The sequence below is a fragment of the Hyposmocoma kahamanoa genome, unplaced genomic scaffold (genome assembly GCF_003589595.1).
Source record: "Hyposmocoma kahamanoa isolate Upper Pololo Valley unplaced genomic scaffold, ASM358959v1 100021, whole genome shotgun sequence".
NCBI classification, from domain to species: Eukaryota; Metazoa; Arthropoda; class Insecta; order Lepidoptera; family Cosmopterigidae; genus Hyposmocoma; species Hyposmocoma kahamanoa.
This window is the reverse complement of record NW_020653200.1, coordinates 813,173-828,421: the sequence shown is the minus strand read 5'-3', so window position 1 is coordinate 828,421 and position 15,249 is coordinate 813,173. Positions and strand designations below refer to the sequence as shown.

The following is a 15,249-nucleotide window of genomic DNA, read 5'->3' as shown; positions in this document are numbered from 1 at the left end:
CTTAATATAAAACTTGCACATTGAATCTGAAATGATAAATAGTTTTTCTTATCGTCGACTATATGAGCTTTCGAAGAAAAGAAGAATGTCATAGGCCACTGTGGACAATGGCGAACTAAGCTCTCGCAGTACAGAATAGCCACGTTTTCAAAAAATAGAGTAGATTGCCTACCTTCAAGTAGCACCATCCAATCCTGGTAAACTCTGAAGTGAACTTGGTGGGAAATCCGCAGGTAAGGTGCTCTGCGAACTTCTGGGCCCAGTTACGGCGTTCGGAACTGCTTCCGCAGCTCAGAAGGATTTTGCGTGCGTTACGGTTGCCTGACGATACCGACAGCTCGAAGCAGTATGAATTATTCGTCGTGCTGCATAGAAAGGAAGCAATTACAATGGAGACTCCATCTGTACAATCATCCCATCTCAAAAAAAGCATAGACAAATTGAATGTGTCCACCAAGTGAATCTTTAAGTGCTTTATTTTTACAGTATTAAGTTTGAATATATGGTGACAGCTTCGGTTTGATAAGATTATTTTAATAAGATTTAAGGGTACTCATTTTAGGATATTGTTTGTAGTGTATTTCAAACAATATCAATGTTCACTTTTTCAATGCAGTACCACTTATGTTAGCTTTACATTCAGAAGTATACAATGTATTATTCAAATCGGAATATATAATTTTTTTTAGATTATTTTTTTGACATTATATATTCCCCGGGGGGGACTAAAATTCTCTACTTTGGCACAACAAAGGAAACGAGAAGATCTTAAAGAGACTTACAAACTACTCAATGGGCACTACAATGAGCATAATGTGAATGATATGCATCTTATGAATCCCAACTGCCAATTGAGAGGTCACTCTCTGAAGCGAACGAAGCCTCCATGTGCTAGCCACTCAAGAAAACACTTCTTGCCACTTCATGTTATGAACATGTAGAATTTGCTCCCAGAAACAGTAATTAGTGCTCCGTAACTGAATTATTACAAAGCTAGACTAGATAAACATTATGAAAACCAACAATATACAAGTGCAGTGATATACATGCATCAGCTCATAGAGCTATTAGTTAAGTAATAATAATAACCCTTGAGCATCCCCAAGCTCGAGGGTTAACGTACTATGAGGGTAGACTTAACAAACATCACTTACCTGGACGAGAGTGGTAGTACAATTTGCAAAGAGTAAATGCTCTCCAATGGGTATGCTTCTTTCAACACAGAATTGGTTGGGTCAGTGTAGCACATTAGCTTCTGATCAGACAGCACACAGTACCGGGACTGAGAGTTCTTGAACAAGTCTTCAACTACCCCAGAAACAATTTTGGTTAACAAACCACTGTAGTAGTTAACTGGCAAGGTGCTTAAAGGAGGTCTTTCCACAACATTAACCTTCAGCATTGGATTTTGTTTACTGGATTTATGCAGAACATTGTCAAGTTTCAATTTCATGTGGGAAAACTTTTGCTTCATGGAATTTGTTACTTTTGTCTCATCTTCTATTGAAGCTACAGGTTTTGTATCAATGTCAGTTATGAACCAATTTGAATTTCTATCCTTGTCAGTCACTTGCTCTGTTGAAGTTTTTGTCTCAACCTCCACAGGGAATAAACTATCAGACCTTTCTGGAGGAGTTGGAGGATTGTAGTAATCGACTTCGCCATAGTCCTCAAAGTTGTCTTCATTGTTATCAGTCGTCACAATGGTTCCATATGTGTCCCCAATCAAAAATGATTCTAGAAGCAACAGTTCATTGCTCATACCCTCATATCTGGTTGAATTAGAACTTGAGTTTAAAGGGTCAAACTCATAAATAGTGCTCTTACTGGGTCTACCATTTGTGTTACTGGATTGGCATGGTATAATCCAGTTTTCATATAAGGAATTCTGCCTTATATACTCCATGTTGCTTTCCCTCTTTTTCCTCCTCACTGGCACTTCTGGCGCAGATCTCACACTAATGATACTGTTGGCCTGTGATGTTCTAGGTGTATCATATGTCATTTGCTCATTTATTGTCAAGCTTGAATTGTTTGGGTCAGATTCTCTACTGTCATATGAGAAGTTACTTACTGTATCTGTGTTAGAATCAGAGTTGCTCGAGAACAATGACAAGTCATCAAAATGAGCTGTGTTCAAACTGAGAGGGGGAATGTCTTGATTGTTTTGTAAACTATCTCCATTGTTACAATATCTCTTTTGCTCCAAAAGTGGGGAGTGGAACTGAATGTTATCAAACAAACTAACATCTACAATCGGCATCGATGTGCACCGTTGGTTGTCAACGCTCTCCGCGAAGTCCGTTTTCTTCGCTCGTCGCAACTTAAGTCCTGCTGTCCTGGTTCCTTCTATAACCGATTTTGTCACTGAATCTCTTACAGCTCTAGAAGTTGTTAAAGTTTTCTCGAGCGTGCCTTTAGCGAACCTCGAGCCATCTATTAATGCGTTTTCAAATTTTTCGTTAGCAGATTTCGCAGAGTTGGTAACCTTTATCGTGACATCCTCTGTTATTTGTTTGGAGACAGTGCTGATCGAGCGTAGTATGTCTGAGGCAGTGACGCGCTCGTTGCTGGGGGGCACCTTTGTTCGGGGCAGTGGCACGGGTCGTTTCAGGGGATCGTTCTGGGCCAGGAAAGCGCTTCTCGGTTTGGGCACGGGTGGCGAATCCATCGGTTTGGATTTCTAGCTAGTTTGTACTCTACCCCAGCCCGACAGAACTCACTATCACTAAGCAACTATTTCACGAACAACGATAACATTATGATCGCTCTCCACAAACAAAAGTGACTCACTATGCGCAATGAATATACGCTCCTTAATTATACTGACCCGGTTACTGTTAATCATTATCTTTACTCGGATACGTAAACTAAATTTCTTTTACCATTTACAAAGCAACGATTGCAGCAAAAAAATAATATTTTAACACGTACCATTTATTAATATTGTTTTATTTTAAGTAAATAAAAATACTGTGATACTAACGCAGCAAGCGATCAATATGCATTGCAAATGACGTATACGGTGACTATATTGCCATTTGTCGTAACGAAACCTACTGTATTATGTCTCAATGTTGCCATAAAATTACTGTTATTACCTCTGTAAAGGTTTTTCTGCAAAAAAAAGAAATATAGCATTATTGACCTATACCTCAATGTAGGTATAGCATTTACAATTTACACATTTATCAATTTATTTTTGCCGGACACGGGAAATGTGACCTAGTTTATGTCTTGGTATTTAGTCAATTATGAATTTCGATTTGGACGGAAAAAACAAAAGGAGCAAACCGTCACCGCTTCGTTTACACCTTAATTTTTTTAGCATGACACAAAAGGACATTTGGGATATTTTATCAGGCGTCAATTCGTTTTATCATTTTGCAAACAAAGCAACTAATAAATATCATGCAACGAACTTCAAAAATAAAGTGGTCGAATTTCGTTTCGTTTACTCGTAGTTCAAATGAAAACTATTTATATAGGTCATTGACGTAGGTCAATGATATAGGTACATACATTGACCTACCAATAAATGGACGTCGGGTTCGCGCTAAAAAGTGTCCGCACCTATACGGCGTTAAAATCGCATACAGAGCGTCAATCGCGCAACAGTCTTCATTTGTTCGAGTGACAGCGCGGTTGTCAATCATGCAGTACCATATAATAATAACTTGTAAAAATTACCGCAGTAAAGTGTAAAAACAGGATTTTGTATCATATTTTCACTAAACAAATATATTGTGTTATCATAGTTATCATTTAAAAGTGTTATTTTGTACAGTTTTATCGTATTTTATATAAATGAATCGTAAATATAAATTACAAAAGCACACAAAATAATCAAATAGCTAACTGTCATTTTTCTACACATTGCATGCGCAAAAGCTGGAAGAGACCCATTACGTCACTTTCAAGAAGCTTATATAAACTTTTTGGTCATTTTCAATTGTTCGAACACACAAGCGATTGAAATATTTAGAACAAAGAAACTATATAGTCGCTTTAATTTTAACTTCGAGGATGGAAAAAAAAGGAGCTTCCCTAACTACAGAATCACAAATTTCAAAAATTTGAAAGTTACAAATGGCGGATTTCTTTAGTGTTGTACCATAATCTATCGATAAGTCATTATCACGAGGTGCAAATAGTATGTCTTGAATGTTGAAACTGTTTTTTTTTTGTATCTTTAATTTACTGCAACCAAAGTATGCCTAAACAAACACAAGTGTAATAATTTAATCTCGAGTGGTATATTATTGTAAATGTCAACACACATTTTTAAACTTTTTTAAACAATTTTAAATTTATTTTCAAGATTACAACTGATAACTTATTTAGTAAAAGTCACCAAACTGCTGTGCAGTTTCTTGGCGACATGCACATTCTTACTTAAATATACCTACTTTACTGGTATATAACATTACATAGTATTAATCGTACTTACTAAATAAAATATAAAAATTACTTTGAGAGGTACGCCTTTAACCTACATTTTAGTACATATTTACATAACGTCTTTTAACTAACTGTCAAGCAAAAGTCTATTCAGGTTTCTGCGGATTCTAGTATTCACGTTAATTCCCGGGCTTTCTTAAGCAAATGACTCTATCAAGCAATTTTAACACAGAAATAATGGAAGTAGTTGTAAAAATCAATTAAAACAATAAAAACCTCGTAGTGAATTGTTTTAATAACAGAATATCGACAAAATGTATGCTTACAAGATCAACACTATCTCAAAATAATCGTTAACAACAATCATCAAAATATACAAACAAACAGGCAATCTAAAGTAACAAAAGCAAAATTTGGCAAGATTTATAAAAGTACTTAAATAAGTCTAATTGCATGAAATGACAAAAAAATAACACATGCCTGTGCAATGTAACATTCGATTGATTTGCACTTTTTCTAAAGCCGCATCCCTTAATGCTGCAGCGTTGCGCATTTTTATTAATAACTTATTATACTCACTACATTGACTTACAAAAGTCAATGACTCACTATCAATATTTTTGTCCAATTTAATTATAATACATGCGAATAATTCAATAGTACATTTGGAAAAACATTTGTTTTGACATTTGATGTACTTCCCTTTGACAACGGAATCATGTACTGCGAAATGGACACGGTTGACATTTAAGATGACGTTACGTATTTTCGATTCGATTAATTTAATTTAATTTATTTATTTGCATATACACGTTACATTCAAAATGTTACATGCACCCAGTAAGGGTATAACAAATATGGTAATTCTTATGATCTACATATAACTTAATATTAATATTAATATTAATATTTCTTTCAATACAAAATACCTTTTTTTTTTTTTTTTTTTTTTTAAATACCTACCAAGCTCGTACCTTTAAGTCTGGTTGAGACGCTAAGAGTGGTTACACACGCCGATTTTTAGCAGTGACACAAAGGCGCGTTTGCGAAACGTGCGATTGCATCGCGACATTAGCGATTTATAAGCGATCATGTGGCGTTTGCATCGCGTTCGTATCACTGCAGCTGCGACCGCAGCGCGATTGTGTCGCGTTTGCATCGCGATTGTATCGCTGCTTAAGAGCCGTTACACACGGCAACTTTTAACGTCTTGTCTGCAGCGATTCAGTCGCGATACACCTTTTTAATGATTCAACATAAAGCGTCCCGTAAACGATCAAATAATTTCTAAAATTTTAAGTATTTGTCAAACATTTTGATCGTCTGCGGTCGCGTTTGTTAAATAATCTACACGTTTGATGGAAATCTAGATTGACGGTGGCGTGTTTGACAAACATGTTTGAAGGCATGGTGGCATGTTTGTCAAACAAAATTTCAGTTGACGCCTATGCGTTCCAACTCGACATTGCCGAAATGATTATTTCGATGGGGCCGTAACATTTAAAAGAAGAAGAAAACACATTGCTAGATTCCATTATAGTCATCTGGTTCTGTGCGCAAATTTCTTTCAACAAATTTTCATGGGTATGCTAAAGCGCGCCTTTGAATCGCTGCTAAAAGCCGACGTGTGCAACCGCTCTAAGTTACAATTTGCATTGCCTGATAGAAGCTGCCAACATGGCGACGTCACGTCGCATGGGGACGACAACACAATGCGCTGCGCGGCTTTACTCTTACGCTATTTTGCATTCAAAGAATTTTATACTTTATTAGATAGAGAATAATACGTGCTATATTATATTATTTATCGCTGCGCAGCGCGGAGCCGCCTTTGCTGTGTCGTCTTTTTCATTGTTGTCAAGAAAATGTAACCTCACCTTGTAGAAGGTAAACTTTATGCTGCATTGCCCATCGTCTCCTGGCTGAAGCAATTTGAGGCGGCCCTCATGGTTCACGGCTCACATTGCAATGTTTATTCGCTAAATAATACTTATAAAGTATGGTAGACTTTACGAGTTCGTATACAAACTACTTAGCTACCATTACTGGTGCAAATTAGATCTCCATAAGATTCGTATTAATTCTCACTAACTACGCGTAAACCTTGCCAAAATCCTAGTTGATCCGTATACTTACGTAAACAAATTATGGACAGTAGTTCAGGACAGTCAATTGACCCATTGACAATATTGCTTAAATGGCGCGTGTTACTTAAAGTCCTGCGCACATCCAGTGGCAGTGGTAGGAAGTGATATGTTTGGCATTTGTGATGGTAATCAAAGGATTACATATCACGTTATTGTTCCGATGATTCATCATTAATTCTAAAATGGGGATGTAATATGAGATCATTCAGGTGCAGTAAGGAACTGTTTTCAGAGATTCGAAAAAGTTGCCGCCGGAAAAAGCTTATTTCAGCGTAGACAGTAAACATCGTTATAACTACAAAACGGTATGACTAGATCACTTTTTTTAGTGCAACGATAATCAAGGACGTCTATGTATGCACTGTACATAGTAGCTGGTACTAAAACGTAGTCTTTGGTCACGCTGTAATAGAGGACGCCAATGGTGTACTTTATGAGTGGTGCGACATAGTTTCTGCGGCTTGTCCTTAGACTTTTTTCCACTTTCTAAGGGTTTATCGGACAATACGTTCACTTAACAAACCTGGTTTGAAAATTTTGGTAGTACTTTTTGGTTTATGTTGCCTGGCCGTGTACATATGACAAAAAGGTATTTACCAAAGTATATAATATCATTGGTAGGCATTTGGTAGGTACCTATATACTAAATCTATGATTGGTACCAACAAAGTTCAAAATATTGAAGCTGTAAATTTCTATAACTCGACTATGGGCACTCTGGAGTAAACCAAACAATGATAATAAATAATACTCACTTTCGCTCAAGATGGCTCTTTAGACTTTTCCACTAACGATTAGTAAAAAAATAATAATGCATTATTCTTTATTTATGTCTCAGAAATAATCACAAATGTTAAAAGCAGATACAAAGTCCCAGCGGATTCTTTGGCGAGGCGAGTACAAAAATTCGAAAAGAATTTCCATTCTTCAAATGTTTAATTGAACAAAATACATTATTATGGCCAAAAGTTCGAATTTTTGTGCGTGTACATAAATTATATTTTAATAAAAAGTATAGTTGGGTCAAAAAACCGAGTTTCGCTATCCCGGTGCTAATGTGCGGTACAATAAAATTATACGTGAACATTCTTACGCTATATTGAAGTGTTTACCGTGCTAAGCCTCTAGACTCCTTTGCGAAACCAATTGCTTTAATAATTTTAAGGTCACAACTAGATTTGCGATCTATTGACAAGGTCATAAGGTATACTGTTTCTTTTAAATGTTTATGCGCTTTTTCTTGTCTAATTTCAAAAAGACTAAATAATGTTACACATGGTTGTATTTGATTTGTTGTTGATTCGTTAGATTTTATTGTTTATGTAAGATCGTTGGTTCCACCATCTAAGTTGAAAATTCTACTAAACCTACTAGTGGGACCAAGCAGTGGGTCCAACACACCTTAAGGCATCATATACGCGGAAAACTGTCCACTGCAAGAATTGGGTCTCCCTCATAGACTACCAGACAACACCAGTGTGTTGCACTGCTTGTATTCAACATTCACCAAGTCGTCGGTCTGTCTTCCGGTAGCAGCGTGGTTGTTTGGGCTGCCCACGCTGCGTCCACTGTTAATATAATTTTTGTCAGTTATATAAATGAAATCTAACTTAATTCAAAACTGCAAAAGGTATTGTCCCGTTCATCATATTATGACAAAAAAGCAATTATTGTTTAAGTAGGGTTTACAATGCATGGCTCGTTAGATTTGAAATTTTGTTCTACATTAGTCACACAACAAAAATTTTTGTTTTATTCTAGACCATTGTTACATCCTTTTAAAACATGTTGGAGATTAGTTTCGCAAAGATGTCAAAGGAGACTGAATACATTATGCAAGATAGAACATTTTACATCGAAGTATACATTTAACATTGTTATCTACCACTTAAAGTTTAAATGACTAAATATGTATACGAAGACATAAATCTAGGAATTCATATAAATTCGCTGACCTAAAAAATCAATAAACATATTATTTAAATCTAATATACCGAAATCATTTTAACAAAATTAAATAACAAAAATATTTACAATTTAGCCATAAATAATTACAAATAAGGAATAATAGTAAATAAGATACATCTAGTAGCAATAAATTGAAAATAAAAATTATGTTATTCAGTTCAAATAATTATATAAACACTTTTTTTTTCGTTCAAAACATATGGAATGGCAAAGAAAAATTCACTGAATTATAACAAATTATTTATAAAACAAAATAGTATTAATTTGTTCAATGCACACATAAGAGTTACCAAGAAATATCTCAATTTATTAAAGATCGTCCGATACATCAAACGTTGCGACGTGTCCGCTCAACATAAATTGGTTGTAATTAAGGCAACAAGAAGTAAAGAATACCCTTTTTTATTACTCGGCTAGTGCCGCACTGGTTCAACCTACAACTTGGCATTGCTTTGACAATTATAGAAACCAGTTTGTGATGAACTACATGTCATCTGATTGAAATAGCAGACGAGCTTCAACATTTATTAATAAAACAATTTTTCACCAGGTAAAAAATTCTAAAAAGCACAACAGATGTTAGGATACGGTCTGCGCATTATAGTGTGAACGGTACTGTAGCATGTTCTACAATATTGGATCAATGCATGACAAATCGTAACAAGAGAAGATCATATTGAATCTGTCGTCTGTTACGCTTTTAAGAATTACCTAGGCGGTCAAGTAAATAAAAAAAAACATAATGTCAAGGTTGACTTCTGCGTTCACCACAATTTTAATTATTAAAAAAAAATAGTAATGGAATATTTTTCAAAAAAGTGACACGACGCTTTTTTAACAATTTTCGTTTAACATTTTGAGCATTTGTTTCAAAACATAATTTCAAATTTAAACAAATTTACGTGAAACAGGAGTCAACCATAATTTAAATATCAACTAAAAGCAAGCCATTAACGATAGGATAGTAGCACGGACCGCCCCAGTTCGGTCGCACAAGCAAGTTGTGTCGTGGGGACTTAGTCCGTACGACTGTTGCAACGTTTATGGCGGTATTTATATTATTGCTGTATGGTGTAGATTATGGCTACAATTTTGCGCAAATTATTAAATACGCATAATCTTCCATGACATATTGTTCTGCGGACCCATATTGTCCTAGCCCACTAGCGGGACAATCTAGCGGGACTTAAGAGTCTGTAGATGTTTTCCTATACACAAGATTACATTTTGCATTCTTACAAACGACGATTCTTTTATACACAATTCCAAAATTAATTCAACAAGTCTAAAATGGTTGCCGTGCCTTCGAACACTTACTTTAATTTAAAATTTCTCCTGTCGGGTAAAATTTCACTTAAGAAAAAGTGTACAAAAAATAAAACTATACTAACTAATTACTTTTTGAACACCTTATTCTAACGAAATTACATTGACCTTGACTTTTATGAGTTTCATCATGGAATTTAGAGAAATCCGACATGTTGAGGGCTACCATCCATAGTCTAATCAGAGACGACACAATGAAGTAAGTTTCATGTGACAAAAGTAACCAGTCAGAAATCGTGCTTTGATTTAACTCACAGCGATTTGTGTGCCCTTTTTATTAGCGTATGAGTGATAAGCCTTAGTTCTGTGTATTTCAAAAACTATACATTGACAAAAATTATATCCTTCCTAATTTACAATATAACAATTACGTAACTTGCCACAATCTTCGCATACTTACAACTTCCGCTTTCTACATTCGGAAATTTACCAATCATTCATCTCACACATTTCATTATATTTACCATAATACATCATTCCTCTGGCACTTCAGTGAAGTGTCATTTACGAAGACAATTTTTTGCCAATAAGGGCGATGTGATGAAAACCTTTGGTACTCTCGATATGCACGCGGAAATTCCGCGCGAGGAAACAATTAGGACGAACAGGAAAAGGTTAAAATGGTGAAGAATCCTTTTTTCAAAATAATCAGTATAAAAACACAGTTGTTTAAGATTTCAACACGTGCAACATTTTGCCACTCTAGCATAGAGGTCTCCACTTATAAGAATACGCGTTTATATTCCAAACACAGAATTGTACGTGTTTTCGCTTTAAATTGAGGCTGAAAGTGCACAATACTTTTGAGAATTTGCAAGAACTTATTGTCCGACTACAAAACAGAACAGAACTTCAAAACTAACATTAAATGCAGTACAATTTTAAATTATTCATAGGAATAATCACTAATACATACTAAGAATAATAATTACGATTGTAATACATTGACATACGAACTACATTAGAAATTATTTGATTGAATAATAATCACAACAATTATAATTGTGTAAACTGATAAAATACAAGGTTTTAACTATAAACTTTCTACTTAACATCCTAACATAAAGGGATCTACTTCGTGGGTGAATGTGTTATTGGCCTCCAACATATGAAGAGAAAGAGGGCGGATTAAGAGAAAGAGGGCAAAACGCCTCGAAAAACCTGAAATAAACGTAGAGTCTACACTAATTCTCGTTTCATCGGCAGTTACGAGAAAAATTTCACTGATATTGTTGCAAAAAGCATCTTCTACGCTTAGAAATAAGAACAGTCTTAGACACTTTCGTTACAATTCGAATATGATTTGGCGTTTGCTTTTTATATTAGGGGGTTAAGTGCATTTTGCAAAAAACAGTCTAAACATTTTAAAGAGAAACTGTAACTGAGCTCTAAGAATTGAAGGAGCTAACCAATTTCATCATCATCGGACAGACTAGTCAATGGTGGGACGACATTTAAAGCACAACACTGCAAATGAAAGACTGCCTTCAAGGACCGACTAGCCCATACCGCAACATCATGACATCTCACAATCGTTATAATTTTTCTACGAAATGTCAATAACCGTACGACCCGGCGCCTGACTTACAGAAAACAATACGCGATTGCGACAGCCACGAACTTGAAATCAGGTGAAGAGATTTGCCGATTGACGTGATGGCCGCTAGATGTGTGTTTACATGTTGTATGCAATATAAATAGCATCGATCTGGTCTGACAGGAATCCATCGCGAAGATGCATGCGCTGTTTCTCCCCACGCGAGTTGATCGGCACCACTCCAGGGTCTACCACCACCACTACCCCTACAATGAGGTGATGCTCCTCGAGCACCGTGTTTGTTACCAGCGGCACCAGGTTCAGAGCCTCGCTGTCGTTGCCATCCAGCTCCACTACAACCACAAGTAGGTTCGTCCAAGTGAACACCGCGCTGGAAACAAAGTATACATAAATGAGTATAGGGTAATAAATGAAAAATAAAGGAAGACTCAAAAGGTCGAGATTGTACCACGTACCATTCAGCAATCTTTTTGTGGCACCTCATGACGGAGTTCTCAATGTCGATGGGGTGATAGCGCATGCCGCGGAGCATGATGGTTTCGTCCAGCGCGCCCACCACGAACACGGCGTCGTGTGTGTCGTGTACGTCGCTCATCGCGCAGCCGCCGCCCGAAGCGACGGACTCCGTGTCGCTGTCCCGCACCACCAGCGAGGTCTCGTCACCAGCGCTAGTGTTTGTCGTGCTGATCTCAGTGCGACGCAAAAAGCCCAAATACCCCGTCCGCGCATAAACCTCTCCCGTGTTGCCGGTCACTAGCTGAGCGCAGAAGTGATCTGCATAATCGCTCTCATCGCCATAGATTGTGAAGTACCCGCTTGCGTTGTGAGGTGACTGCACCCAAATCTCGCCCAGGTGTGAATCGCCACATTGGCCCTTTGTCTCCGGGTTGGCAGTAATCACTTTGACCCCAGGAAGCAGTTTCCCTGATTCCATCAAACATAGCGAGTGTGGGCTGCCGCGTTCTACCAAGGACACGCGGTCGTTGCGCAGAGCTCTCAAATCAACGTAGACGGTTGACGGTTCGGGACTAGAAGCGCCTTGCAGGCAAATGGCGATGTTGACTCGACAGCCGAAAGAGGTGGACACGGCTCTGGGGCTCAACCCCAGAGCGGAGAACAGCTTGGAGAAAGAATTCGTCAGATTGATCCTGGGCCTCTCCTCGGCGACAACGACGCATGTCCTTACACAAGCCAAATTGATTCCTTTTGATTTGAGCGTGTTGACCGAGCTACCCAAACCTTTGGTACACAGTTCCATGACCCCATAAGAACAGAATGTGTCGCGCACTTTGTATTGAGACACAGCGCTAAGCCAGAGACCTGGATTGATTTCGACCTCCGAAGGTGGTATCAGAATGGAGTGATGTCCGGAGTAAATGCTGCTGAGGCACCAAAGAGCGAAGCCGAGGCCGCAGTAGGGATCGAGGCAAAGAGCAATATGCCTGGATGGGTAGAGTTCGCAAGCAATCTTCATGGAACGGCAGAGTGAGGTGACGGCGGCGTGGGACATCTTGATGCCGGCCAGCATGCCCGTGGTGGACACGCTGAAATCGAGGTATGCCAGCATCTCGGCGGTTGGGGCACGGTACAAGATCGGGAGCTTCTTCTTGGGCATGTCATCAGTGTCGAGGGTGAGTGGCCACGCTTTACTATCGAGGACGTTACTAGCTTCCTTAGAACGGAGCAGTTTTATCACAGATTGGTTCGAGAGGACTAGGGTAGCTTTGCTGACGTCGACAATCATGCGCACTGTTGGCAGAGTTGTGTGGAGATTTTGGGGGTGCGGAGGGCGGATCGTGACGGGCACTGCGCCAACGTACAAGCAGCCGTAGAAGGCACTGATGAGATCAAGGCCGGGAGGGAAGATGAGTGCGACGTGGTCGCCAGTGTTCACGCGACCTTTCTCCAACAACAAATTACCGATGCGCTCAGCGCGCTTATGCAGGTCTGCGCATGTGAGCGACTTGGACACAGTTCCTTTTGAATTGAGCAATGTGAAAATTACGTGGTCTGATGTGCTTTGAGCTCGCCACCTCAGGATTTGAGATATGAACTGATACTGAAAAAAAATATAGACAGAGTTTAAAAATGCAAAAGTATAATAAAATATTTTAATTCAATTGGCATTCATAATATTGAATACGTACCTTCCTGGCAGCGTCCGAGTCGTCAGAGTAACCCATGTCGCGGCCTTGTGCGGACGCGAGCCTATTGCCCTGCACCAAGTTGCCCACGATCACCGAAGCCGGACCCACATCTGCCAATATTACACGTGTCACAACTTTCATTTATTCCATTTTATTACATAATTTAATTGTAAGTATAACTCGACTACAAATATTACGATTCTCGTTATAGGAAAATACTTAAATTGCAAAATAAATATCATTAATTTAATCATTGTATCATTATAAGTAATTTATGTTGTACAAATTAAAACTGCATTCTTCTAAAAGCTAAAATCTATGAAAAATAAAATTAGGCTTAAAATTCAATTAGTTTTAAATTGATGTTAACACAGTTTAGGGTTGCATTGTTATATATTACAACATCTTATCTCAACATCTATATAACAGAATCTTGACGCTTTATATAAAAAAAGGATATTTGTTTAACTAAATTAACGGATAACTCACGTTCTTAAGTCGAATTTTTGCTATTTGGTATGAAACGTTTTGATATTTATTTATAATACTAACCCATACGATGAATATACGTTTTAAGTTGTTTTTAATTTAATTTTATTTAAAATATACGCAAATTTCCTACCTGAGTGTATTTCCCTGGGTTTAGGCAAGTTGGTGACGCATGTGTGCGGGCACATTAGCACGTTGGCTGGATGCAAGGTGCCGTCGAGGAAGCGGCGCTTGCATTCGCTCAGGTGAATCCCTCCGAGAGGCGTCTTCGGCAGGTAGTTGGGTTGTACCAGTGCCAGACAATAAATGCCCACTTGGTGGATAGAGTCAACCGCTTGGAGGACGCGTGACATCCACTGGAACGACTATTGGCAACGGTAAGTTTAATAAGTAATGACGATGCTTCATGTTTCATCGTCACCCCACCTTTTTATCATACTTTTTTGGCCACTTAGTTTTTAAATTTTCGACCTTTTTCGAATTCTCTTTTCCTTCACGTTTCCTAGGTTTGTTCGATCTGTCGTCACTACCATCAAAATTCTTGAAACGACCTTCTCGACGTGCCCTCGTGCGTAAATCACATATCATCTTCACTATCTTGTTGCTAAACTTCACGTCGAGTACTATTTATACAGTTTCATTATTCAGTTATATAAGCCCTTTTGGTATTGCTTACTTTTGCAAGGAGTGTTTTACTATTTTTATATGTATAATTTTATTATTTGTTACAGCTATCTTTTCCTCTTTTATCATCTCTTACTATAAACCTTGTGAACGGAGGCTTCTGTATTCTAATTTGTTTAAGGCCACAAAGTTATGTGAAAAAGAACTTATTATTCAAATTTAAAATATTTACCAAAATATCAACAAAGTACGATTTTTCTTTTTTTTCATTAAACCGGCGGAAACCGGCTATTTATATGTTTAAGCGACTAGACAATATATTTGGGTGGTCAAATTTCAAACATTCCCATTCAAAATTAATTGAGGGACATAAACATTAATGAATAAGAATATACTAATTCGTTGCTTGTTACAGCTCCAAAATTAATTTAAAATTTTTGTAATCTGTTATTAAAATATTTACAAAAGTTTTACGTTATAAAGGGTCTTTCAACAAGAACTTTGTTTTCTAAAACAAAATAAAACAAAAAATTTAGATAAAAATGATTCAAATTTTTATTGTATTACAAAGAGAAAAGTTCGGCAATTA

At 37.5% G+C, this 15,249-nt stretch overlaps 2 protein-coding genes across 8 annotated transcripts in view; both read right to left on the bottom strand.

Moving 5' to 3' along the window:
• Positions 1–2,671, bottom strand: part of LOC113230952 (arf-GAP with Rho-GAP domain, ANK repeat and PH domain-containing protein 2) — a 32,837-nt gene extending 30,166 nt beyond the window's left edge. The window contains exons 1-2 of the mRNA XM_026465102.1: positions 1,155–2,671; positions 173–365 (exon numbers count right to left, since the gene is read on the bottom strand). Coding sequence (XP_026320887.1) covers positions 173–365; positions 1,155–2,671 — 1,710 coding nt within the window. The remainder of the gene's footprint in view (positions 1–172; positions 366–1,154) is intronic.
• Positions 2,672–10,483: 7,812 nt separating this feature from the next.
• Positions 10,484–15,249, bottom strand: part of LOC113226016 (disco-interacting protein 2) — a 160,946-nt gene continuing 156,180 nt past the window's right edge. For 6 of the 7 annotated variants that reach the window (XM_026458553.1, XM_026458690.1, XM_026458626.1 and 3 more), the window contains 4 exons: positions 14,170–14,401; positions 13,548–13,657; positions 11,856–13,459; positions 10,484–11,770 (listed from right to left, as the gene is read on the bottom strand). In XM_026458553.1, coding sequence (XP_026314338.1) covers positions 11,518–11,770; positions 11,856–13,459; positions 13,548–13,657; positions 14,170–14,401 — 2,199 coding nt within the window. In that variant the 3' untranslated portion in view covers positions 10,484–11,517. The remainder of the gene's footprint in view (positions 11,771–11,855; positions 13,460–13,547; positions 13,658–14,169; positions 14,402–15,249) is intronic. The other variant, XM_026458772.1, reaches the window with a different exon arrangement.